At 41.1% G+C, this 24,648-nt stretch overlaps 1 protein-coding gene across 16 annotated transcripts in view; it reads left to right on the forward strand.

Annotated features, from left to right (window-relative positions):
• GREB1L (GREB1 like retinoic acid receptor coactivator) overlaps positions 1–24,648 on the forward strand; it is a 161,918-nt gene that overhangs the window by 98,685 nt on the left and 38,585 nt on the right. For 11 of the 16 annotated variants that reach the window (XM_081205733.1, XM_081205725.1, XM_081205737.1 and 8 more), the window contains 8 exons: positions 2,973–3,149; positions 5,073–5,210; positions 11,514–11,645; positions 13,472–13,609; positions 14,834–14,977; positions 17,176–17,313; positions 20,577–20,762; positions 23,144–23,467. In XM_081205733.1, coding sequence (XP_081061859.1) covers positions 2,973–3,149; positions 5,073–5,210; positions 11,514–11,645; positions 13,472–13,609; positions 14,834–14,977; positions 17,176–17,313; positions 20,577–20,762; positions 23,144–23,467 — 1,377 coding nt within the window. The remainder of the gene's footprint in view (positions 1–2,972; positions 3,150–5,072; positions 5,211–11,513; positions 11,646–13,471; positions 13,610–14,833; positions 14,978–17,175; positions 17,314–20,576; positions 20,763–23,143; positions 23,468–24,648) is intronic. The other 5 variants (XM_081205740.1, XM_081205729.1, XM_081205727.1 and 2 more) reach the window with 2 other exon arrangements.

The raw sequence follows: 24,648 nt of genomic DNA on the forward strand, positions 1-24,648 counted from the left end.
TGGAAATCAGTGGGACTGACTTTTGAGCACACATGTAAAAGATTGCCCTGATTGTTTCTCATACTTGCCATAGAAGCCCATGCCCCATTATGTGCAGCCCATTGTCTGTTGACCAGAGATTTAAATAACCACTTTCTGCTTAATAGGGGCAGCAAGCAATTGCCCCAGATGAGCGTTTCAGCTCTTGGGTGGAGTTTCTCTAGGCCAGGATCAGGTTTATCAACTGAGGATAGGGGTGATTCAGTAGAGCCTATTTGTGACAGGAATGTAGAATCTGAGATAGTCCAAGGCCAGAGGCAGGAATTTGGTTTGCTGGACACAGAGGGAAGACAAGGGCTCTGGAGTCTGGAACACGCTGGACAAGTATTTTGACCCCTGGGAAAGATGATGCCTGGATCATAACATAGGAGCTCCAGGTCTTCATGACATGTTGCCCAGACTGGGACATCCGTTATACAGAGAAGAATTGCATGTTGTTGGAATCTGGGTGGTGGTGGTGCCTACTTTTTGCTGACTCAGAAACCACCAGCTTCTAATTTCTTGCACCAGGGGTGAGGAAATATCTCTCCAGATATTGTTGGACTGTAGCTCCCCACAAGGTGCCTACTTCAAACCATGGTTTATGAGGCTGGTTTGTTTAAACAAACCATACACATATTAACCACAGATCGGGGTTCAGACAACATGCTAGACTGAATTTAGTGGAAATCAGAAGCAAATACCCTTGAGCTCCTTCTCAAAGCTGCAGTGGAGAAGGAGAGTTGGGGAACCTGCAACACCAAGGTTGGGTGCCTGAACACAACAATTGTTTTTGTTGTTGGAAAGATTCACTGATGTATGCACAACAGTTGTATTTTCTATGTAATATGTGGAGCCTTCTTCAGCTCCTGCCTTAGCAGCATGCCCATTTTCTCTTCTTGCCAGATGGCACTTCTCTCAGAAGATGGAGTGGCAAGAAAGCTATACAAATATTTGAAATAAACAAAGAAATTAAAAAATTGTCCAGTAGCACCTTAGAGCAACTTAGCAACTAAGTTTGTTCTGGATATAAGCTTTCGTGTGCATGCAATTTTTTAATTTTTTTAATTTATTTTGACTGTGTCAGACCAACATGGCTACCACCTGAATGCAAATACTTGTTTGCATACTCAGTTTGCCTTCCACAGATTTCCAGATTGCCTTCCACAGATTTGCATTTACCCTTTGCATCCTACATGCATTTTAAGCTGTCACTTGAGTTTCTCCCCTCACCAGCATCTTGAGGTTTTATTAAAACATGTAAAGACAAATTCCACATGTGTGGCCTGTCCCATTTTCAGAACTACATTCTTGGTTCCCCCTACATCAGCTTGTCTGGGGGTGGTTTGGAAATCCTACAGCCCTAAATTCCATCCTATCTGTGCCTTGGCTTGCTCTGAGCTGGAGTGCTGGCTGTTCTTATAAGGCACTCCATGTCCAATCATTTTGAGGAATGGAGGGAAGAAATTGGCTGTTTCCAGAGTTTTCTTACATTTCATATGCACCAAGCTTCAATTTTCTATATTGAAACCCACAATGAATGTGTGAGCTGGTTTGGCAATGCTTTCCAAATATCCTTACATAAATTATAAATATTACTTCTTGAATAGCTTATAGATAACAGGGCTGAGCAATTCATCGGACCCTTCTGATTGGGCTGTGGGGTTTTAGAAACCTCATAAATTTTCTGCTTAATTCAAAAAAAAAAAGTGAATTTCTAGTCATTACAGAAGAATTAGGTTTGACATGGTGGTGGTACAAATTCCCAAGGAGTGGGTGCAAGCAAGGATGAAAGAGTATCCCCACACAAATGTGGTTCCCGATTTCAAGTTCTGAACCAAATTTTTCTACATCTGGGAGCATAATAATGTAATATTTTCAAATAATAATACTGCTGAATACATTAGTTGTGGTCATTGTAGCTTGCCTTCTGTCAGATTCAAGAAATAAAAAATGAACTGTTGATTAGGCAGCTAAAACAACCCTAGCTGAGTCCCTAGCTCATGGCTCATGTGTTGTGTGGGTCCTGCTGTTGAACACGTTGTCTAAGCGCAGATTATAATCACCAGGGGACAATGTTTAGGAGATGGTTTTGTTACACCTCACTGGCCGATTGTCATTTGCCTTCTGTCGTCATGCAAAGTCCTCTTTGAAATCAGTAGGAAATCTACAATGGGTCAAGGATAATATATAGCCCTAACTTTATCCAGTAGAGCCCAATTAAAGATGTAATTTAGGCCACCTTGCGAAACTAGTTTGACCTTATGACCTTTCTTCCCAAGTCTTTTATGTTTAGAAGAGATTACAGTACTCTTTGGAGTGCTGAGCTTTCAACTTCTGTTTCAATGGTACTAAGTGCCTTGCCTCAAATATTTACTTATTTATGTCCTGTCAGAACCCCCTGTAAAAGGGAAAAGTCTGCTGTGAAAACATTACTTCTTACATCAGGGAATTCTGTGGACTAGAGAATATTGATTTCTCTCTCCCATCCACTGTAACTACTTTAAATCCTTTTTCCACACAAAATAAATCCAAGGGAAACCAAGGCAGCATTAACAGAAAACTTGAGATTAACATTGGGTTCTGGGTAGAAAATATGATCTTTGCATTCGAAAGCTGGCAAAGAAATATTGTTTTGTGGAAGGATACTGAGGATCTTAATAGAACTATCTGCTCCTCCTAATACTGTAGGGTTGATCTTCTAGAATGTACAAGAACAGGTGGAATCAAGGCTGGTGATACCTGGGGAGTAATGATGAAGTTAGATGTCTCTCTTATCTTTTGTTTGTTCTTCAAGTTATTTGTGTGCAACTGGGAATATATTTGTTTCCAAGCAGGAATCTGGTGCATACAGTTAGTAGAAGCAAAATGAAGAGTTGGGATTGAATTGTTTTACTTCACAGAATATATTGGGAAGGATTTGATCTGTATTTTCTCTCCCCACCGCTCCTCAGGTTTTTCTGGGAACTGTATAGGCTGTGGAGAAAGAGGATTTCGATATTTCACTGAATTTTCCAACCACATTAACTTGAAGCTCACCACTCAGCCAAAGAAGCAGAAGCACTTAAAGTACTACCTAGTAAGGAGCTCCCAAGGTGTGCTGTCAAAGGGACCTTTAATATGCTGGAAAGGTAACAAGCATCCTGTTAGATACATACCCTTTATTTTGGTTTAGAGAACTTTAAATGTAGCTTGACTAAATAGTAAGTTGCTGAACCCCCCCCCCTTTTTTTAAAGGGAAGGTTCCTATCATGATACTAAACAAATTCACACTTAACATTTATGGGTGAAGACCCAGAAACATAATAAGATGCCCTGAAAGTTTGCTATCCCTGCATGATTGTTTGCATACGTCCATGAACAACTGCTGCAGAAATATTCAGAACAATTGATGGCAATGTAGTAAGTGAAAGTATTTGATAGACTAGTTCAATATTTCCTAACCTGGTATGATCCAGATGTTTTGGAATGCAATTTCTATCACTCCCAGCCAGCATGGTCGATGGGGATCTATTGTCCAGAACATATGAGGAGCACCAAGTTGAGGAAGACTGAGCTGCAACCTCAGCTCAGGTTAGAGTTTAGAGCTCAGTTTAAAGAAGTAGAGCATCATGTTAACAACAACAAGACCTTTTCTGATACCTGTTCATAAATATTTATTATGTTTTTATCTCACCCTTCCAACAAAGCATTCAAAGCAGCTAACATGGTTTCCTTTCCTTATTCTCACAACAACCCTGTGTGGTAGGTTAGGCTGAGAGAGAGTAGCCACATTGACATGGTTTACTGTGATGTGCACATGCTGGAACAATCTTATCCCTGGGCTCACATACTCCACGCGACCAGGACGAGAACTTTTGCAGCATCTGCTCTCAGTTTCCTTTAATCGCAGTTTGTGTGTGTGTGTTGTCTAGACAAGAGTTCATGATAAACCGCAGTCTGATAGACACAATAAACTGATTGAGATTAAAGGAAGCTGAAATTAGATGCTACCAATGTCCTCCTCCGAGCTGCGTGGGAGGAGAGAAGGAACCTGGGCTCATTCTGGCTCATTCGTGTTATGCCAAACCATGTTTTAGTGTCAGGTGCGACACAGTTGGTGTGTGCCTGAGACCATTCCTTGTACTTCATGGCTGCCTATAGTTAGGTTTTAAGACCCAGGCCCTCCCCATTTGCTGTTTAACACTCTTTTCAACAACACACACTGGCCTTCACTAAACGAACAATAAGAGCTTTGTGAAAACTGCGGAAATCAAAAATTTGGTCAATGTTAATAGAAAGATCAGCTTCAGCACAAAGAGCCTGAAGTCAAACAATGTGTTTCAAGAACATTTGACAGTGATGGGCATAGATGGACCTATGCCAGAATTTAAACTTTTTCATTTTTGCTTTGTGATTGCCTGAGAGATGGGATCAGAGAGAACAAGCACCCTGGGCTAATATTAGCCAGTCCTCTGGATGTTTACAAAAGGCTTTCAATAAGCCAGCCATGCAGTGGAATTTCCTACTTGTCATAATATTCCTGGTCGTGTGCAATTGCACTTAGTGTTGCTACTCCCTCACCTTCCTGCTCTGTCCCCACATGTGGCTTTCAAAAAGCCTTGAGTCTATAACTCTGTGCTTTATTGCATTGCTTCCCCGGTGCAACATCCTAGGTGTTTTTCTGCACACAAGTAAAACACTGGTTTTGCAGTTTTGCAGAAGCCCTTTCTTTTGTTGCTATACATTTTTTAAAAATTACTTTTGACTTGCATAATATACCACGGAATGGTGGTGTTATTTGGATTGGACTTGAGCTCTCTTTGTGTGAAGATGTTCTCTCTCTTAAATCACTCTTGGGTTTCCCTAACAAAGCAGAAGGCTCATATTTGCTGCACGGAATTTAACAGCTTTCTTAGCTGAAAACAGCCCTTTTCTGACAAAATTCCAAGTGTTGCTTTTGAATGAATTTTTATATCTGGCATTTCAAAAATGTTTAAAAAGATTTGTTGATGTTTTCAAACTTCCTTTTTTTGCTGAATTGTGAAACCTGGCTGCCTTAATATGTATTGTAGCTACTTCACTTGCAGAATGTAGAAGCAGGCCATCTTCTTCTGCTAGCCATTCTGCTAAACCTAGTTCTTCAGCGTCTCCATCTGTGACCCCTGAGAGTGGAACAGCTAATGGATACAAGCCAGGGTTCACTCAGACAGGTAAACACTATGAGTTAATTGTATCCTAGAGCTGACACTTGAGGAAGCAGTGACTGTGCTGTCTGTTATGACTCACATCATATGGCTTGGGGTTTGCCGGAAGCCAAAGGCACGAGCCATCCAAGTGTGAGGAGTCTTCAGCACACAATGCATCTCACTGTGGCTTGTGCAGAAGACCTTCTAAAGCCCCCCTGAAATGAATCAAGGTTGTGCTTTGGAGATTCCAGCTTATGTGTTTCTCATGCCAAAGACAGGTCAACTGGGAAGAAATGTTTTTCCAGCATTTAAATGGTCCATCGTTTAGGTAACACTTCAGTTAGGATCGCAATGAACAGCTGTTTGGATGAAAACTCTTGTTTTATTTTTGGTTATGTTGTGTTTAATAAATTCATAGGCTCCTTTAAATTGCCACTGGTGTCTTAAAGGATGTAAGTTGCAGGCGCTGTTTGGATGACAATCTGATGCTTCATAAACTGGTTTATAATGTTACGAGTGAGCGTTAGAGTTGAGTACTTACCCTCCTGGCCTGTCTCTCCATGCTCCTGTCATGTGCTGGTTAACCAGCATTCAGCCTCTAATCTTAAGCCTCTGGTTGTGTTAAACTCTAGTTTAATAAAAGCCAGGATCTTTGCACCAAAGTTGACATGCAGTGTGGGGCGAAAGAGACAGGATGAAGAAGGTGTGTCTGAGTCCAGCGTCTCATAAAAAATAGTATATGTAGCCTCAGTTATCCTAAAAAGACCACATATAGCCAATGCAGATAATTCATTTAACTTTGGTTAAAAGACTGAGAGCAGGCCAAGGGGTCACACACATCATTCCCCCTCTCCATTATTGAGCTCAAATTTTACCCACCTGCTTTAATGGTATTTAAGTGACCGCAACTGTTAGCCATGGTTAAGAGTTCTTTTGCACAGGCTCATATTTTTAAATGGCATGCTTCAATAAATAAATATAAATGTAGTTTTTTTTTGTACCTATAGTTCAACATTAAGTGGTAGAACAGAGTTGGTACGTTCTATTGAATTGTCTGAAGTCTATGTAGAATTTATATAAGCTATGAAGGTAAATTGAATTCTTCATTGGCCAGAATCCTGATGAAGAGGGGGCGTTTTTAATCACTGGAAAGTTTGTTTTCTTCTACTACACCATATGTCTTGGCCAAATAGGAGTTATGGGACCACATGGCAGGAAACCAACCTGGTTCCCTCCAGATGTTTGGAACTACAACTCCCATCAGTCCCAGCCTGCTGACCTGGGGAGACTGGTTTGGGCCAATGACAACACTGGCCATAAAGGTTTACATTGTAACTGTGCCTGTATCTAACAAAAAGATCAGAAACCAAGACAGTTGTACCTTGGTTTTCAAACAGCTTAGTTCCTGAACATTTTGGCTTCCAAATGTCACAAGCCTGGAAGTGACTGTTCCGGTTTGCGAACTATTTTTGGAAGCCAAACTTCTGACAGGCTTCCGCAGCTTCCTGCAGCCAATCAGAAGCCGCAATTTGGTTTTCAAAAGTTTTGGAAGTCAAACGGACTTCCGGAACGGATTCTGTTCGACATCCGAGGTACAACTGTACTTCATTTGTTCTCCAGTGATGTCAACAATAAAAAAATACTGGGTTTCAAGAGTCTGTATTTCGACACACTTAAAGCAATGTAAATCATTCTTACATTGCGTTTGAAACTTCTAGACCAGATTATTAAGGCTACAGCCCTGTCCACACTTTTCTGGGAACAAGACCCATTGATTTCAGTGGGAATTATTTCTGGGTGACTCTACTGTAAGAAGCCCCAAACCCAATGCAAAGAAAGTTTTCTCTGTGTTTTGTGTATGAGAGAAGAGAGAGCAGGGGGAAGGGAGAGAGAAATATTGGCTTTAAGGTTTCTTGGCATAGAAATATGTAGTCATAGGAGAAGCTATTCTACCTAGAACAGAGGTGGCCAACTCCCAAGAGACTGCGGTCTACTCACAGAGTTAAAAACTGGGAATGATCTACCCCCTTTTTGGGGGGTTCAAGTCAAAGTTGTTCAGCTTTTTTTAGGGAGGAGGAAAGCCCCGTTTTCTTGCGGTTCCGGCAGAAGTTGGTGAGATTTTTGGGGGGAGGAGGAAAGCCTATTTTTTAGGGGTTCAGGTCAAACTTGTTGAGCTTCTTTGGGGGGAGCCAGTGATCTACCAGTGATCTACCACAGGCGTCCAGTGATCTACCAGTTGATCACGATCTACCTGTTGGACGTGCTTGACCTAGAATAATGAGTAATCTTATTACACCTGCCAAGTCAATAAACGTACCTTCTATGCTCTTCTTTTGCCTTATCAGCTCTTCATGATTTTCATTTGGTTTTGTTCTTCCAGATCACTGTTTGTTTGTCAGGTCATAGCTGTCAAACCCTTTTTACCTCCTGCCGGAGTTATAATCTTTAAATGAAGACACTTATCACGTTACCTTCATCAATAAATACAAATGCCACCTAGTATAATAAAAATGCAAGTTTTATTATATACACCAATCCTGAGGAGCCATGACTTTTGATAGGATATGAGATTTATATTTGTTTATTTAGAACATTTGTATGCTGATTTTCTCCCCAGTAAGCCACAGAAGGCAGCTAACAATAACTCGTTAAAATACCATTAAATCAATCGCAGAAATGAAACTGCAGGAAACAGACAGGAAAATGTTATCTCACAGTACAAAACTGGGGAAAAACAAGCTACAGCACATTTAAAAAACAATTCAACCCACTTTTACCAGCATGCCAGTCAGATCAAAGCTTCACCAAAAGCAGACCAGAAGAATAAGAAAGTTAAGTGACAAATGTTTGAGTTGTCTTTGCCTGGTGCCTAAAAGAGAATTTAACAATGTCTCAGGCCAGTTCCTTGTCATTCAAAAGAATGGAGTGCAGAAACAAAAAAGGCCACTTGGAGGGTGACTAGTTCATAGATTCCATGTGTTGAAATCGATTCCCTTTTTCAGGTGCATTCTACTATGCTCATTGTAGACAAGGCCAATGGGATTAGGAAATACACAAGATGAGTCTGTTAGGAAGGAGGAGGAGCTGGAGTACACAGAATACCACTTTGCAACTTTCATTTTTGATAGTAATATATAGCTGGCTGGTGGGAATTGTTGTCCAAAACATCTGAAGGGAACCAGGTTGGCAAATGATTCTATATGTAGGATGTATAAGAAGACAAGGCTCGTCTTCCTCCAACAGCTGGGGATTTCTGGAGGCGCAACTTGTCATGCAGGGGTAAGAAAACTGTTCCTGTTGCCGCTTCTACATAACTATAAAGTGCACAGGAGTCCTATGAAAACATCCGGTCCCTGAATCTGGATACCTTACTCATGTTTTCAAATGAAAAGCGCCATTTTCTTTTGGGGTCCTCACACCCAGTGCTTGTGCATCAGTGTGTCTGTTAGGGTTGTTTTTCTAACCAACTTCTAAACATTGTATATTTTTACATTGTAGTTCTTATTTATTTATTTTTATCACATATATGTTAACGCTCCTAAAATTTACTAAATGCGGAAATTGAGAACAAGGCGGCCTCTGCCCAAAGGCCTGCACTCTAAAACGCATAGCAGAAAAGGAAATAGGGCAGGGCAGGGAAGTGAAAAATAAGATGAGAGCTTCTGTTCTAGAAATGCTGCGTATTGGGCTTTATATTTACACATAATTCCTGTTGTGTTTCTTTGTAGGTACAGAGTTAAGACTGTTGCCTGAATATAACTAACCCACAGAGATTATTGTTGTCGTTTTAATCACTTTCTCTATATAAGTCTGTACAGTATATGAAAAAATATGACCACTGGTTTGCCTTATATTGCAGCTTCTAGCTACCTTGGTGACTGGAACCATGATATGTAGATCTTTGTCATGCTGCTGTTAGTTTTTCCAAGCAGAATGGGATATATCCAGCCCATCAAGCCCCCATACTAGCCCACAATTGAGTGATTCTGGAAGATATGGTAGTGCAAGAGGGTGCTCTTCCAGATTTCTTTGCCGTGCTTCCCTGCACTGATCGTTCTCAAAAAGCATCAGTGTTTTATAGCGCAGTCAGGCTTTTGGCAAATGATATTAAATTCCTGTGTCTATTCCTCACCGTCATTATTCCAGCTGGCAAACAGCCCCCTTTTACCTCTCTTCCCCTCTCCAGCACAGCACTGGTTGTTCTCAGAGTGTTGTGTTATCTCTGGGGTATTTAATTTCTGCCTTCTACTTTTTCTCAGTGGTTATTTTCACTGGGGCTGATGTAGGCTGAAACAAACAAGCCCTGTTTACTTTCTTCATCTGCACAGTGAAATCCAGCATGCATTGTTTTCAAGGAAAAGTCCACTCCAATTAAATGCATGTTGCGTAATCTGTTTTGCTTCTGTTAATTATGGGGAGGCGATGGTCGTAATTATCCAGGGCTTTCCATGTGGAAATCATGATTAGACTGAATCATTCTGTTGCTGATGGCTTATGAGTCTGACGAGGACTCAGAGGACTGGAGAAGAATTGTGGGCTATCACCGTGAAATGGGAGCATGTCTCAGTTTACCTGCTGTTAATGGGGCACCCTTCTGAATGATAACTGAGCATTATTGAGCTCATCACTTACTTTAAAAGGAGAAAATGGGGCAACAGGATATTGCCTGAGGTGCTTTATATCCACATGGGGCAGTATGAAACTGCTTGGTGTAGGGGGTTCCTACACTTTGGGTGCCTATGGTAGCCAACAAAACAGTAGTGGACACCAGGATTTTTCACCAGTGAAGGAGTCCTGATATCAACTAATGCACCTCTAAAATTGATCATGAAGTCAGGGGTGGCTCTCTGGGTTGGAGACTGTTCCTACAGTGACACTACACCTTGGAAATGAAGCCTGCCTAGGTGTGAAATCATCCTCACACAGTTGTGCTGCAACTTAGGCTTAGATCCCTTGCAAGTTCCTAGGTTGAAAGGAAGGGTGTGTTTATCATATTTGCCAGAAGGTGGTAAACCCCTCTCCATGGCCAGCATAATTGTGGACCCTAACTTGGAGCTTTCCCAGTCCCCCAGAACCAACTTCGTGATTCTGAGCTTGATGACCCAAGACATCCCCTACAGCAGTGGGACAGCAGCAACCACTAGTAATCTGGTGCGTGCGTGATAGGGTTGCCATATTTTGAAGAGCAAAAAAGAGGACACATTTGCCGACTTTTATTTTTAACTATGAATCGCTATGCAGACTCTCATTTTACATACCCATGCAAAAGAGGACATGTCCTAGGAAAAGAAGACATATGTCAACCCTAGCTGGCAGCAGGGAAGAGAAGCTAAAAGGAGCTTATCCTGGGATTAAATTGACGTTCAGAACTCGATGGAAGGCACATGTCCCCAAAACCTGGTGAAATAACTTGGGTGAGCTAAGCTACTGGCCCTAGCAAATACTAATTAAAATCTTGCATGCTCTCCTGAATCAGGTTCTCTTTATCTTCAGCTTTCTTAGTTGATTTTCTGTGCTTATGCAGCAGTTGTTGAATGCTGGTAGCTTTGAGCATTGTATAAACTTTTCCTTCTACCCTAGTCTGGTCAAGGAGGCGTTTGAAACACCACCAACACCTATACTACCGAAGAATAAAGTATGTGGGATAAGCACCCATTCCCTGGGCAGTGCTCCTTCTCTATATCATACCATATCTGACACCTGTGTCCAGTGTAATTTTTGGCAAATACCGGTAGTTATTTCTGAAATTCTCTGGTTTCTGGAAGCTCTTTTTTTCTTTCAAATGGTTAGTATATGCTATGGTCAAGTACAACAACAAATCTATAGGATCATGAGTCACTCAGTTCTGATCTTGGCTTTATTTAATTGGGCCGTTGGTGATTTATTTCTGCTTTGCATATCTGATAAATGGAAAGTGTACCTACTTGCAAGCTCTATGAGTTTAATTTACAGGCTTGTATCCACTTACCTAGGAGTAAACTCCATTTAACGCAATGGGACTTATTTTCGAGTAGAAACATACAGACTTGTATGTGAGTCTCATAAAAGATGAAACTGCTTACTTGGAAGTAACCTTAGTTGAATACATGAGAGTATGTATTCGTAACTTGTTCCAGGATTTAAACCACTTTCATAGTAAGTATTAAAAAATATAAATGCCTTGAATGTGTTATAAGTTTACAGTTGCCTTGAATGTGCTATAAGCGGTAAGTATATGATATGTTTGTAAATAATCAGCATTTGCAATGAGCTCATGTAAGTGACACCTTAGGAAAATTCAAAGATAATGTAGATTTTGTAAAGTAGTTTCAACAATCTCTTTGACAGACTCCTCAGTGTTCAGTCCAGCACAATCTTCATCTGCTAATTTAAGTGGAATTCAAGATTTGTCTCGGAATAAGAACATAGTGAAACCACTTGCTTTGCCGGTACAACTTGTAGGAAACACATTTGCAACAGGTAATATGTCTTCCCCATAGTTCAGGAGGGCTGATATAAAGTTATTTGTGTGAGGAAAAGGAGTCAACTTGCATTCACCTAAATTTATAAAGTTGTATGTTAATTTTCTCAAAACATAGATCTATTAGCTATGCAATTTTCTTTCTGAAACAAGATGCCACAACAAAGAATGTTTGATATCTCTCTAAAAGGTTGCTGTTATCCACACATTATTTTCATAATAATCATACTGATGTGTGTGAGACCTTTATTTATTCTGTTTATGTATTTGTTTACGAAAATAGTTATATACTGCTGTATCATAAATATATATCACAGTGATTTACATTTCCTCCAAGTAGCTGAAGGTGTCATATCTCCCCTTTTACCTTCATGTCCTATGATGTAGGTTGGGCTAAGATAGTGGCCGGGTTTGCACATAACACTAAGCCATGGTTAACATTAGCCATGGTTTATAAACTAACAACATGGTTTGTTCGTGGTTAATACACCATGGCTAAGCTGCTGAGCCAGAATCAGGTAATCAAATTGTGGTTTAGCATGACATGTGAACCAGGTCATAGTGAATTGCCCACTGCCACTCAGTGAGCTTCATATCACAGTGGGAATTAGAACCTGGGTCTTCCCAGTTCTAGTCTGATAATCTGACTCTCATCATCAACAGATTAACAGTGCTGTGCACCAATTTATTCATTTAGTAAATAATAAATTAACTAAAACACAAAGTCAAAGCAGCATGGGCACTGCCCAAACATCTGGTTTCCACAATTGGTCTGTAGTAGTTGGTAATCAGACTTGCTAATTCTTGTAATAAGGGACTCTTCCAGAATCCTATGACTGGAAGAATATTAGCAGGTCAGGATCGCCCCTCTTTCCAAAATGTTCAGTGGTTGGAAAACCTTCTGATTTAAGGTGAAGCCGTAGCTTCACATCCAACAACTGCTGTCATCTCAAAGAGGAGTGGGGAGATCAGACTCCCTCCATCAAGCCCTACTCCTACGAGGAACATGCAAGGCTACCATGGGTGTAGCCAGGATTTTTGTTGTGGGAACAGAACCAATGTGATTGGTCAGTTAAGTACTTATATTGTTTTACTTGATCTAAGGGAGAGGGGCAGCTGCTTTGGCTACGCCCATGCTGTTTCCCCTTCGACATACCCCCCTCCCATGATAAAAATGATGGATATAAATAATCTCACATAGGGCTTGTGAAAATTCCTCCTCCTAGGCAACTATTAAAGGTGCAGGAGCGTTGTCCTCTTTTGCATCTAGCTGCTCAGGGCACTCTGACATGAACAAAGACTGTATAGAGCTGTGCTTGATGAATTTCACCCCTTCCTAGTACATAGATTTCTTTTGTGTATCCAAATTCATATCTGAGCATTTTGTCCAGGTACTTAATGTACCTTCTGGGAAAATAGTGTTTCAGTCATTAAGGCTCTAAATATAGCTATGTTTCATAAAATGAGACTAAAACACTTTTAAAAACTAACAATTCTTGGGGGATCTAGTCAAGGCAAACTAAAATGATCAGATGCCTTTTTACTAGGACTGCCAACAGATTTACCTGAGAGTAAGCTCCACTGAACCAAGTGGGATTTAACTTTTGGGTAGACTTGCATAGGATTGTGCTGATCCCACTTTGTTCTTAACTTTATAGTTTATGCTAGAAAATATAGAAGCCCTACACAACGGTTCAAATGCATAGGGCGCAATTTGTGCACACATTGCTTTTATCAGCTTATTGTAGCCTTTCTAGGTTCTTCAATATGCATGTTCATTTGCCAACAGTCACCTAATGGGTACTCTGTATTTTGTTACATTCAGCTCCCCTGTCTCTGCGTGCCACTGATGTTGCTAGTGGAAACAACCATGGAGGAAGGACTAATGTGATAAGCTCTACAGTCTCCCGACCTGTGCCTCACTCGATGTCTCCTGGCCCTAGCAATGCGGCTGGGGAGCCAGGTAAAAAGCAACAACACAAAACCCTCTGAATTTGTAATTATTTCAATATAGCCTCAATGGGTTTGCGGTTAACATTCAGATAATCAGAGTTTTGAATGAATAAGAGTGCTGCACCATATTGGAATGGAGTGCAAAAGAAACACCCTTTGGATGAAACAAGAGGCATTTCAGACATTTAGTGCCTGTAATAATGTTCTGGGCTGCCCCTCAATGCTCCCACTTACAGTGGCCACACCTCCCAGCCTTGCATGATCCTAAAAAGAGGGTTGCTTTCCTTATAAGCCCAGCTGATCACTGCACTCTGCAGGAGTGGGCCTCCAGATGGAACCTGATCAGGAAGTCATTCAGCACAATACAGGAAGTGGCAACTGCCCTTTGGAATTCCCTCCTGCTAAATATTAGGCAGGCATCTTCTCTGTTTGTACTTTTGGTGCCTACTGAGGGCCTTCCTTTTTCAACAAGCCTTTTAAGTTCAGATCATTCCCAGTCTGCACCTGTATTGGAATTGCTTCTTAAATGTTTTTGTGTTTGTAGATGCTTTGGTTGTTTTATCACTTTGGTATGTTTTTCATTCAGGGCTGCTTTTGAGTGGGAAGGCAGGAATATAAATTTAATAAATTAATGGTGATCCTAATCCCTGATCTGCAATGCTGAGGGAGTGGTGTGGAAGTGTCCCTCCTCTGGGTACTGGTGCTGTGGAAACCCCTGCTGCACCTGCAGAAGACTTGAGCTGATTTGCATGAACAATGTTCTTTCTAGTGGTAACCAGTAAAAGGCCCTGAAATGGGAGCCTTTCAGAAGCAAAGTGGGTCAATCCAAGTCAGCCGGATTTTTAAGGCCCCTCATTTTCTGAACAAGAGTTGAGGTCCCTCTGCTGCGCTAGCCTACAGCTGACACAGCAAAAATTTAAAAAGGGAGCATAAACACTCCACCACTGCCTTCTGCCCTGACCAGAAATACATTCATATATGGTGGTGATTCTGCTGCTTGGTCAGAATTAGGATTGCTCTGTCTTTTCCTCCTTGCCTGATTGTGGGTTCCCTGTAACTGGAACACTTGCTCATTTCTGAGGCAATTAAAAGTGTTAAGGGATCACTGGACCTTACTGGGCAAATCACCTATTGTCAAGCTCCCATTGCACATTTGTTTGGGTTTCTGTTTAAGTTAGTGCAAGCTCTCATCTCTTTCTCTTCTTTGTTTCGTTTGTGCATTGTTTCAACCTAGCATCCATGTCCAGTTCTGGGCCCCCCAAGAAACGACACCGGGGATGGTCCCCTGGATCACCAGTCGCTCCTCCTCCTCCTCCGCCTCCTCCTCCTCCTGGCTTAGTTGTGCCTGTTCCTGCCATTCGACCTCTTCCAAGATCAGGCAAGATCCTAAGATGTGCCTTTGTCCACACTAGATTTGTCTCACTTCTCTGCAACCAAAAGAACATGTCATTACTAATAGCACTGTGACCCACCTGACTTAAACCATCACTAAGTGTTTTCAAATGCATTTACAAATACATTATTGAGTTAGATGAGATAATTGGGTACCCCCAATGTCCAGCTGTATGTCAGCATGCCCTTTTCTCCATGATGTGGAAAACTTTAATCCCAAATTTCAACATTTCATAATTGGCGAAGTTCAGTTGTCTTTTGCGTTCAGAGTAGACCCACTGAAATCCATGGACACAATTAACTTAGCTCCATAGTGCAATAGTAAAACTTTGAAAAGCTAAGCAGGGTCCGGTATGGTTTTAAATTGGATGGGGGACTGTGTGTTGAGATTCCTGCATTGCAGGGCTTTGGACTAGATAACCCTCAGCGTCCCTTCCAACTCTGTGATTCCATGAATTTGTTAGTTGGATGTAGCCCATTACTTTAAAATTGCATTCCTCTCTGTGTAGCTACTGCTTTACTGGGCTATCAATAAAGCTAAATGCATTTATCAGTCAAATACTCCATTTGAATCCAATGCAAAATTACATGCATATTTGCACACATCAGCTGTCTCATAGTCCTGCCTTTCCAGTATTTTAATGCAGTCATTCACCCATCATCTGCCACTACTTATTACTGGTACTTTGTGCATTCCCTGTCTTTTGGCATCTGAAGAAGTGTGCATGCACACGAAAGCTCATACCAAGAACTAACTTAGTTGGTCTTTAAGGTGCTACTGGAAGGAATTTTTTTATCCTGTCTTTTGAGTTTTTCTGATCTGCGGCATATTTAAAAATTATTAATCCCTATATGTACTCTGGACCACAGTCTGATTTAACAAGAGCATTTTTTATAACCGAATGTTGCAGTCACATTCTGGATGGAAATATGGGTTTAAGTTCCATGCTTCTCTTCTTAAGGGGCAACGTACAAATCCATTCACAACTCAGCCACTCCAAAAACCAGTATGCATGTGCATCTATGAAATGTGCTCCATGTGCCTTTTTTTGCTGGTAATTTTAAAGTCCGAATTACTATAATGAAACTTCTCTCTATTAGAATATTAAAATTCAGATTGCACATAATTGACATGTACGTAAAATTGCATATGTATTTTTCCAACCCATGTCTTGTGGTTTGGAAATATAGTGGGTGATAATCAGTGTTAGTTGTACTCCGAATGGATCCAGTGAAGATAACCAACATAGCTAACTTAGGTCCATTAATTGCAATGGGTCTACTCTGAGTAGGACTTAGTTGAATATGATGCACCTTATGGGCACACATGGGATTTAAATTCTGCTATACAGAGAAAATGAGAAGGCATCTTTTGTGCTCAAGGCCACTCCCTCATTTCTGTGGGATTACTTTGAAGTATGTTGTTAATGGATAACAGTAGTCCATACTAAGAGGGTATTAATTTTAAATAATCCATTTATTGGTTGATTAAAATCCTTGTATAAATCAAGGAAGACACCTGTAGCTTCAAAACAGCAACCTTGTTTTACCTTTGAGCAACTTCTAGATTATTGCAGATCATTGGGGAAGCCTTACAATTACATCAAAGATCTAGTTCTTAAGATGCATTTGGGGTCTTCTTTTACTTTAAAAACCACCGTGGCTCCTTCATGATGAAAGCTTAATTTTAATGTTTGTGATTTCAGAAGCATGTAAACCAATATTCAATTGGCAGACTGTGTTTAGTTCTCTAATCAGCATGTCATCGGTCATAGGTTAGCATGGACTCTCATCCTTTCTTTATGCTGACAGGTAGCCGTAAAAGGTGGCCCCAGTGAACAGCTCCTAGCCCAGCACCTGGCTTTGTAAGAAGATGCATATTCCTCTTTGGCCCCTTTAGTTTCCCCCTCACCCTTAGCTACAAACAATACAGTAACTCCTTTTTATATATATATAGAAAAAGGTCATTTGTTTTATGGGGTGGAGTTAAGGAAGGGTATTTGGTTCTTTATTTAAATTTGTTATAGCCGCTAGAGGAAATGCAGAAGTGTTTTGAATTTTATTGTGATTAATGATCAGTGGAAATGGGAGGGGTTTTCTTTCCCCTTAAATTGTTCGTAGGGCCAAATCACAGTATGAGTCTTTTAGTAATGGGAGTTTTCTTTCCCCTTCTGTATTTTATAGAGCCTCTTTTGTCAGTCCCAGTTCCTCAATCAATGTTAACTGGAATTTTACAGCCTCAGCCCATCCCTGCAGGGGAGACTGTAATAGTTCCTGAAAATCTGCTGAATAACTCAGGAGTCAGGCCAGTAATACTGATAGGTAAGCTCAGAATATGAAATAAAACCATCTGATGTTATGCTTTGGGTTTTTCTGTTTATTTAAAAAAACTTTTGAAATCTAAATATTGCAGCTATTTATCTGTGAAACACAGTAAGAATCCAGTTCACTCCTTTTTCTTGCTGGAAAGGAGCCAGACCATTTCCAAGCATTCCAAATGTGTCATCCCAGGGATGTTCTGTGTTAACTGAAGAATGTTTTATCGTTTGAAACCCATTGCTGAAGCCTAACTTGAAAGAGGCTATCTGTGCGTCATATTTGGCTCTTTAGCGAGGAACTAAAGGAAATAAGCTCTTTGCGCAGCCTGTGAGATAATTTATCCTTGACATTAGAACTGTGCTTTAATTAGCAGAGAATTTAATCATTGAAAAGCAGCATTAAGCTGCAACGTAAGAATCAAAAGAGGAACTGACTTAAACCCTAATTTGCTAAATGAAAAAATAGAAAACAACTAAATGAAACAACTGATATTTTTAAAAAAGTGTACTTGTATAAAATATTCCAACTCCCTCTTATAGGATGTTGCATAGTTAAATGTAGATGACTGCCATTAAGAGTTTAAGTATAAGACCTTTCACATTCATGCATACATTTAAAGCATATGGCTTTGTACAAAGAATCCTTGGAACTGCAGTTTTTAAGGGTGCTGTAAATTGTAGTTATGCGTAAGGTTAATTATGTTTCCCAGAATTCTTCAGTGGAAGCCATGTACTTTATACATTGTGCATGTGACCCTATTGGGCCCACTTTGTTGTATTATTTAATTTGGAAATGTCAACTGCAAAGTGTCTTCGGCTCACTCGCATCCCTTCCTCCCCTCTTTACTTCAGGGGAAATGTAGTCCTTTTAAATGTGATTAGTTTAATGGCCCTGTTATCTTTCTGGTGGTGGTTTTTTATTTCTTTTTTGCAGTTGTGAATTAGGTTGTTCAAAATTATGTCTAGGTTTCTCACTTGTTAAACATCTTAAAAGTGTGTCCGTGCCAACTGTTTTTTTCTGGCATGCTGTTGCATGCATCCTGCATCACATTCCCACTGATATCCTTGATCAGAGCTCTGCTTCTGGGTTTTGCAAGCTAGAGAGGGAGCACCTCATTATAACTGATTTTCCCCTGGCAGTATGCCTGAGCAAACATTGCTTGGTCATTGCCCAAGCAAACGTCTCCCATGAAGTGGCGGGAGCTCTTCCAAGGCTAGGGTCCTTGGTTGCAAGCAGAACCTGGCTGGCAGCTTCTGTGTTTAGTCAGTTTCATTGCTAAATTGGGTGAGGGTGAAGATAAAAATTCCCTCTAGTTACTTATTTTCTTTAAGAGCCAAGTGGACAAACCAGTTGCTTGCTTCTTGCCTGTGGGGTTTCACTTTGACACATCAAATAGACATGGGCAACCCCTGTTAGGCTGGAAGACTTATTGGCAAGCCATTGATGTTGACTTGGCCCTGTAGAGTGCAAAGAGAACTATAGAAACTTGCCAACACTGGAGGAGGCTATAAGTAAGCACCTGAGGGCTGTCTAAATTTTGCCTGAAACTTGCCATTCCAGCTTTCAGCTGAGCAGTGCGGTGTTTTCCTTGAGCAAAATAGTCACAACAGGCATACAGGAATAAAGCCGTGCCCTATGTCAAAAATTATGGCCATTAAAGGACCAAATTAGCACACTCTGCACCAAGAAAAAAATATTCTAAAAAAGAATTAGGTGTGGCATAAGAGTATAGGAAATTGTCTCACAGTGGGTCAAATCATTACATCTAGCTCACTGTTGAATCTATCTGGGGATGCTGGGGATCAAATCTGGGACCTTGTACAGACAAATCATGGGTTCTGCCGCTGAGCTTGAGGCCTTCTGGGTGTGTCATGACCCTGCAGACTGAGCTCTGCTGTTAGCATGGGAAGTTTATGTAGCTAGGATTCCAGACTTGGGCATAGAAATAGTAACTAACAGAACAGTACCAGTACTGCTGTTACTGTATTTTAACTCATGTTTTTAAATGAGGCAGGGTCGTGGGTGGCACTGTGGTCTAAACCAGAGAGCCTCTTGGGCTTGCCAATCAGAAGGTCGGCAGTTTGAATCCCTGCGACAGGGTGAGCTCCTGCTGCTTGGTCCCTGCTCCTGCCAACCTAGCAGTTCGAAAGCACGTCAGAGTGCAAGTAGATAAATAGGTACCGCTCTGGCGGGAAGGTAAATGGCGTTTCTGTGTGCTGCTCTGGTTCACCAGAAGGGCTTAGTCATGCTAGCCACATGACCCAGAAAAACAGTCGGTGGACAAACACCGGATCCCTCGGCCTGTAAAGTGAGATGAGTGCCGCAACCCCAGAGTTGTGGGGTCCTTTTCCTTTACTTTTTAAATGAGGCAAGCCTTCAGTTGTGTTGGGCCTGACCAGTTTCAGTAAGGCCGAGACTGGGGTCTTGTCATCTGGGCAGCCCAGAACCTTCAGACAGACTGCCCAGGCTTGCTCCCCAAGGAGATCACTTTGGTTCTGCTAATGCCATGATTTGACTTCACCCCCAGAGGCGCATTCATTCCAGATGGATGCCACTCTGAGTTTAAGGCCTTCCCTCATATTGCAGGGGTGGGAGACAGAGTTGTTGCTGTAATGGGTGTACCATGGCATCTGATTGCCCAGTGGGGGGGGGGGACTGGATTAAATAGGCCTTTGGCTTATTCAGCAGGACACTGCATTCATTCTGCATATTCTAAGGGCTAAACTTCATATTACATTAGCTACATAGCTCCGCCTTTAAGTACAGGGTTGTTGTTTTTTCACAAATTGCTAGCATGGGGCCCTGGATCTGAACTGGGACCTTCACATGCAGGGTAAGAGTGAACCCTTACTTCCTGCTGTGGACCCAATCCAAATCGGACCCTATGTCTGAAATTTGCATGGGGGGGACGACCCAATCACTTTGATGAAAGCACTCCCCCCCCCCATGCTAACCACAGACGTAGAAAGCACCTAACTCCTGCACTGGCAAGTTGTGTTTAAAAAACCCCCAAAACCTCCCACACTTTATGGCTTATCTTACTTTAAAAAATGTGGAGTTTGGCCCTGAGATGCAAGGATGCAAAGACTTTTCTCACCAAATTTAAAGCCTCTACGCCACATTGGAGGGATCCAGAGGGCCACTAGGCCATCATCCCTTCTTTTATTAGTTATAATAATATTGCTTTGAATAAATTTCTGTTATTGCAAAATTGTTTTGAAACAACTTGATTAGAGTTTTTGTCTTTGTTTTTTTGTTTTTTGAAGGTTATGGCACTTTACCTTATTTCTATGGGAATGTTGGAGATATTGTAGTAAGCCCCTTGCTAGTGAATTGCTACAAGATGCCTCAGCTGGAAAGCAAAGATTTGGAACTTTTTGGTTTGACTGGGAGTCAGTTACTAAGTGTGGAAAACATGATTATTTTAACAATACAGTATCTTGTCCAACTAGGTAAGTCATTACGTGTATGTGTGTGTGTGTGTGTGTGTGTGTGTAACAAATCACTGTTTTTGCTAGTGATAAACCTTCTGCTACTTGTTTTTGTATGTAAAAAGACTTCTATGCTCAGTGCTCCAGAAAGTAAATTTAAAATTGCTGGATCTTTAGAAGTTGGTCACTCTGCTACCCTTTTCAGAATACCTCCCTTTTTTATCCTGCTATTAAAATCTCACATTTGCTTTGTGTTAAACCTTCAGTTACAGCAAATCCTTTTCATTCAGAAGGGCTTATAGCTGTAGTTTGTAGCTATTGTTTTAGGAACAGCAAACAACCGTTTATGTGAAAGCAACACCTATTGTGTAAATCGTAAGCAACACACAATTAACTATGGGAAGATTAAGAATCTTCTCTATCTCCTTGTGCTAGCCAGCAGTTCCATTACTGCTGCCATTCCTATGTAGTCACATAGGGATTCTTTTTCCTGAGGAGAGGAAAGGTAGGAAAACAGGATGGACTAAGACAAGCACATGCTTCTCCTGTGTCAGTGCAACTTACTGTCCTCATGAAATGTTCAGAATTTGTAAGGTAAGAATCCAATACAGCGGCTTACTACCTTATTGGCCCAAATATAAGACACACTTTCCCCCCAAATTCCGATTGTGAAAAGTTAAAGTGCGGCTTATATTTGCAATCTTACGGTATTGCTCCTGAAACAGCTGCCCAGGAGAGCCATGGGGGGGGGGGCTTTTTTAGGATTGAAGTTGTTGCTGAGCATTTTTTAGGATTTTACCCAAGGACATACAGTATACTGCCACAGGGGCCGGATTAAATAAATCAAACGGCAGGCCAAATTAGGCCCCCGAAATGGACTTTGGGCATGCCTGCCCTAATGGATCACCTCTGTGAGACAGGGGGAGTACAGCTCTACTAATCCTTCTGCTTTCAATGCTATCAACCCTAATTGGTCCTTACTGGACCTCAGTGCTGTAAGAAGCTAATGAGCCGAACAACCCTCACACTTGTATGAGTTTTGCCCAGTTCCACATGGAAGCTGTAATGGCTGTAATGTATGACTGTCAAGCATGAGGCAAGTCTCCTGACAGACAAACAGATCAGCTGAGGAAAGTGTGTATTTCCCTCTTACATCTCTTCCTCTACTTTTGAGTGAATGTTGAATGAGATGAGAAGAGAATGTGGTTGCCGCCTTCTCCATCCTTCAGCACAACAGCAACAAAAATGTGAGCACTACAGAATCCCACTTCTGATTACTGCTAATGCTTTAGGCTTGTGGAACAGTTGCTTGCTTCCCTCATGATCTCCAACTGCCTTGTCTCTGGTGCCTAAAATAACATTGTCATAGAGTTGACAAAATTGAAGGAAGTGAAAGGCCTTCTGTTATAACCATCCGCCAAGCAATTCTGCACTCATTAGAGGTCGTTATCACCCCTTGCAATCCAAACTGCTTTGTGCCACCTGCTTAAAGGGGCTTGCATAAAAAGGTCCTTTTGAAACTGTTGCAATCAAAGCCAAGGTACAGGTTGCAGGAGAGAAGTCTGCATATTTTTTTCTCTCTCAGTGAGGTAATAATCTCTGCCAACCACTTTTTGCCTTTTATTTTATTGTATCCATGTTCTTTAAAAAAAACAAAACAAAACTGGAGATGTTTGCTGTGGCCAACTTTGTGCTTTGAGTCCTGTGCTTTTAGATATCTCAGCACACTTTCCTAGTAATTGAATGAGACAGTCTGATGGAAGTGTGGGATGTACTAAAGCAGTCAAGTACAACATTTTTCTGTTGCCTAGAAAGGACACACAGGGGAATGTGGCTCCAGACAGGGAGGACTTCCTGATATACCTGCTCTGGAGCTTCTTACCTCTGTGTGTGACCAGGTAGATGGACGTGACCCAAGCTGACCAGATAAAAGGGCTGGCCCAGCAACCATCTCTCTTGGACTCACTCTCTCCTGGCTCTTAGCCAGCGCATAGCTCAATCTTCACAAGCAGAAAGTCTGAGATGTAACTCAGACTTCTTTTCACTGTAACCACAAGATAAAGCCTGCCTTCAGATTACTGCTGTGAACTGAATGTGAGTAAAACTTTATTCTTACTTTTAAAGATGACTGTGTTGTGTTATTATTGTTTTAAGAGGGAAATAAAAGGGGAAACTCACCAGGAACATTCTAGACAGGACAAGCCAGACTGGATTGCTTAATTAAAGGATTCTAACAAATAATAAACTTGCTTCCAATAAGTTGCAAAGGGAATGTGCTCTGCTGTTTCCTCACTAGCGTGAGTGAGGAGGGATGATATCAAAACAATACATCCTCTCCTCCTACCACAGGAAGAGACTTTTTGATGACCTATTTTGATCATTTAATTTATCAAAAATTACAGGTCCTGATAAAATACCACTCAGGGAAGAATTTGAACAGATCGTGCTGAAAGCTATGCAAGAGTTTACTGTGAGAGAGCAATCCCAACAAACGAGTGCTCAGGGCATCTTGTTGCCAGCTCAACTCCCGTGGCTTGCCAGGCTAATTGCCAGCGTCTCCCAGGAAATGGTGCATGTAGTGGTTACTCAGAATTCCCTGGCCGAAGGCATTTCAGAAACACTGCGATCTCTCAGTGAAATGAAACACCACCAAAGGATTCCAGATTACGTTGTTGCCATCTGCGCGTCAAAGACCAGAGGGAACGAATTCTGTGTGGTAGTTTTAGGTGGGTACCTTTCCCCATAAAACAATATAGATACAACTTTGGTAAGGTGATGCCTTGTTAACAACCGGATTTCACTGGCAAAACAGAATGCAGGTGTTTCTTGGAGATCTCTTGAAGAATGAAGGCACAGGCACAATGTTAACATGGATAAACATGCAGTGTTTGGCTTATTTATTCATTGATAGTATTTCAGTATCCCTTTAGTTAGTGTATATCTCTTTAATCTTTGGAATTGGGGTGTTTCTTACCCTTGGGTTGTAACCACTTCCATTTTGAGCCAGATAAGTTTGTCTTTAATTCATTTGCGGTATATATTGAATTGTGCACAGCCACCCAAAAACGGTATTAGTGAAGTCATCAGCATGTTGCACCTCTCAGGTGGGCACCATTGCCATTATAAGAGAACAAGGGAGGTGTTAATGGTGAGTTTTGGCACCTCTTTTCTAGAAAAATAGAGAAGGTACCAGCACATTTTGCCCCATAACCTTGTTTCTAGGTGGGCTAGAGACTTGCCTTTTTAAAAAATGAAAGCTGAGAGACTGGGGCACCTATGAAAATCTTTGTGGGCATCGTGGCAGCAAACACAGGAATAGAGTATCATTTTCCAGAATTTGGGAACATCCTACAGAATAGCCTTTATATATTATAAGATTGGGCACCTCTTTAGGAATGATCCTTGCTTGGAAATTATGTAACACAATATGAGCAAAAATCTTTTTAAAATGATGAAAATCAGAGGTGCTTTTTGAAAACAAAACAAAACAAAATCTAAACCAAAATTGATTATAGAGTTTCAGCTCAGCTCTGATAATAGATTAAGGTTATTTATTTCCTTGCATAATACTGAATGCCAGGCAAATATCTTCCATAAATGTCTTGTTTAAGAGAAATTCCAGTTTGAGAGAGATTAATTTGTACCCTTAAAAAAAGCCCACCTTTTTAATGCAGTCAATTTTGTATGACATTACGGTTATATACATAGTTATTCTTTTGTGTTTACTTGGCTTCTCTGCTCTTTCTGAGCAAGTTATTCCTCTGTGTGACTTCTTTTAACAAGAAGAGCACTCACAGGATTCAGGGGCCATCCTGACCTTGAGGAACAGCAGGCAAATGATGTGCTGAATTGATGTGAAAATGCACTCTCTTGTTGCTCCTTCTACTCTCAATGGAGGGAAGCACTT

This window comes from Podarcis bocagei (genome assembly GCF_964188305.1).
Source record: "Podarcis bocagei genome assembly, chromosome: 8".
NCBI lineage: Eukaryota > Metazoa > Chordata > Lepidosauria > Squamata > Lacertidae > Podarcis > Podarcis bocagei.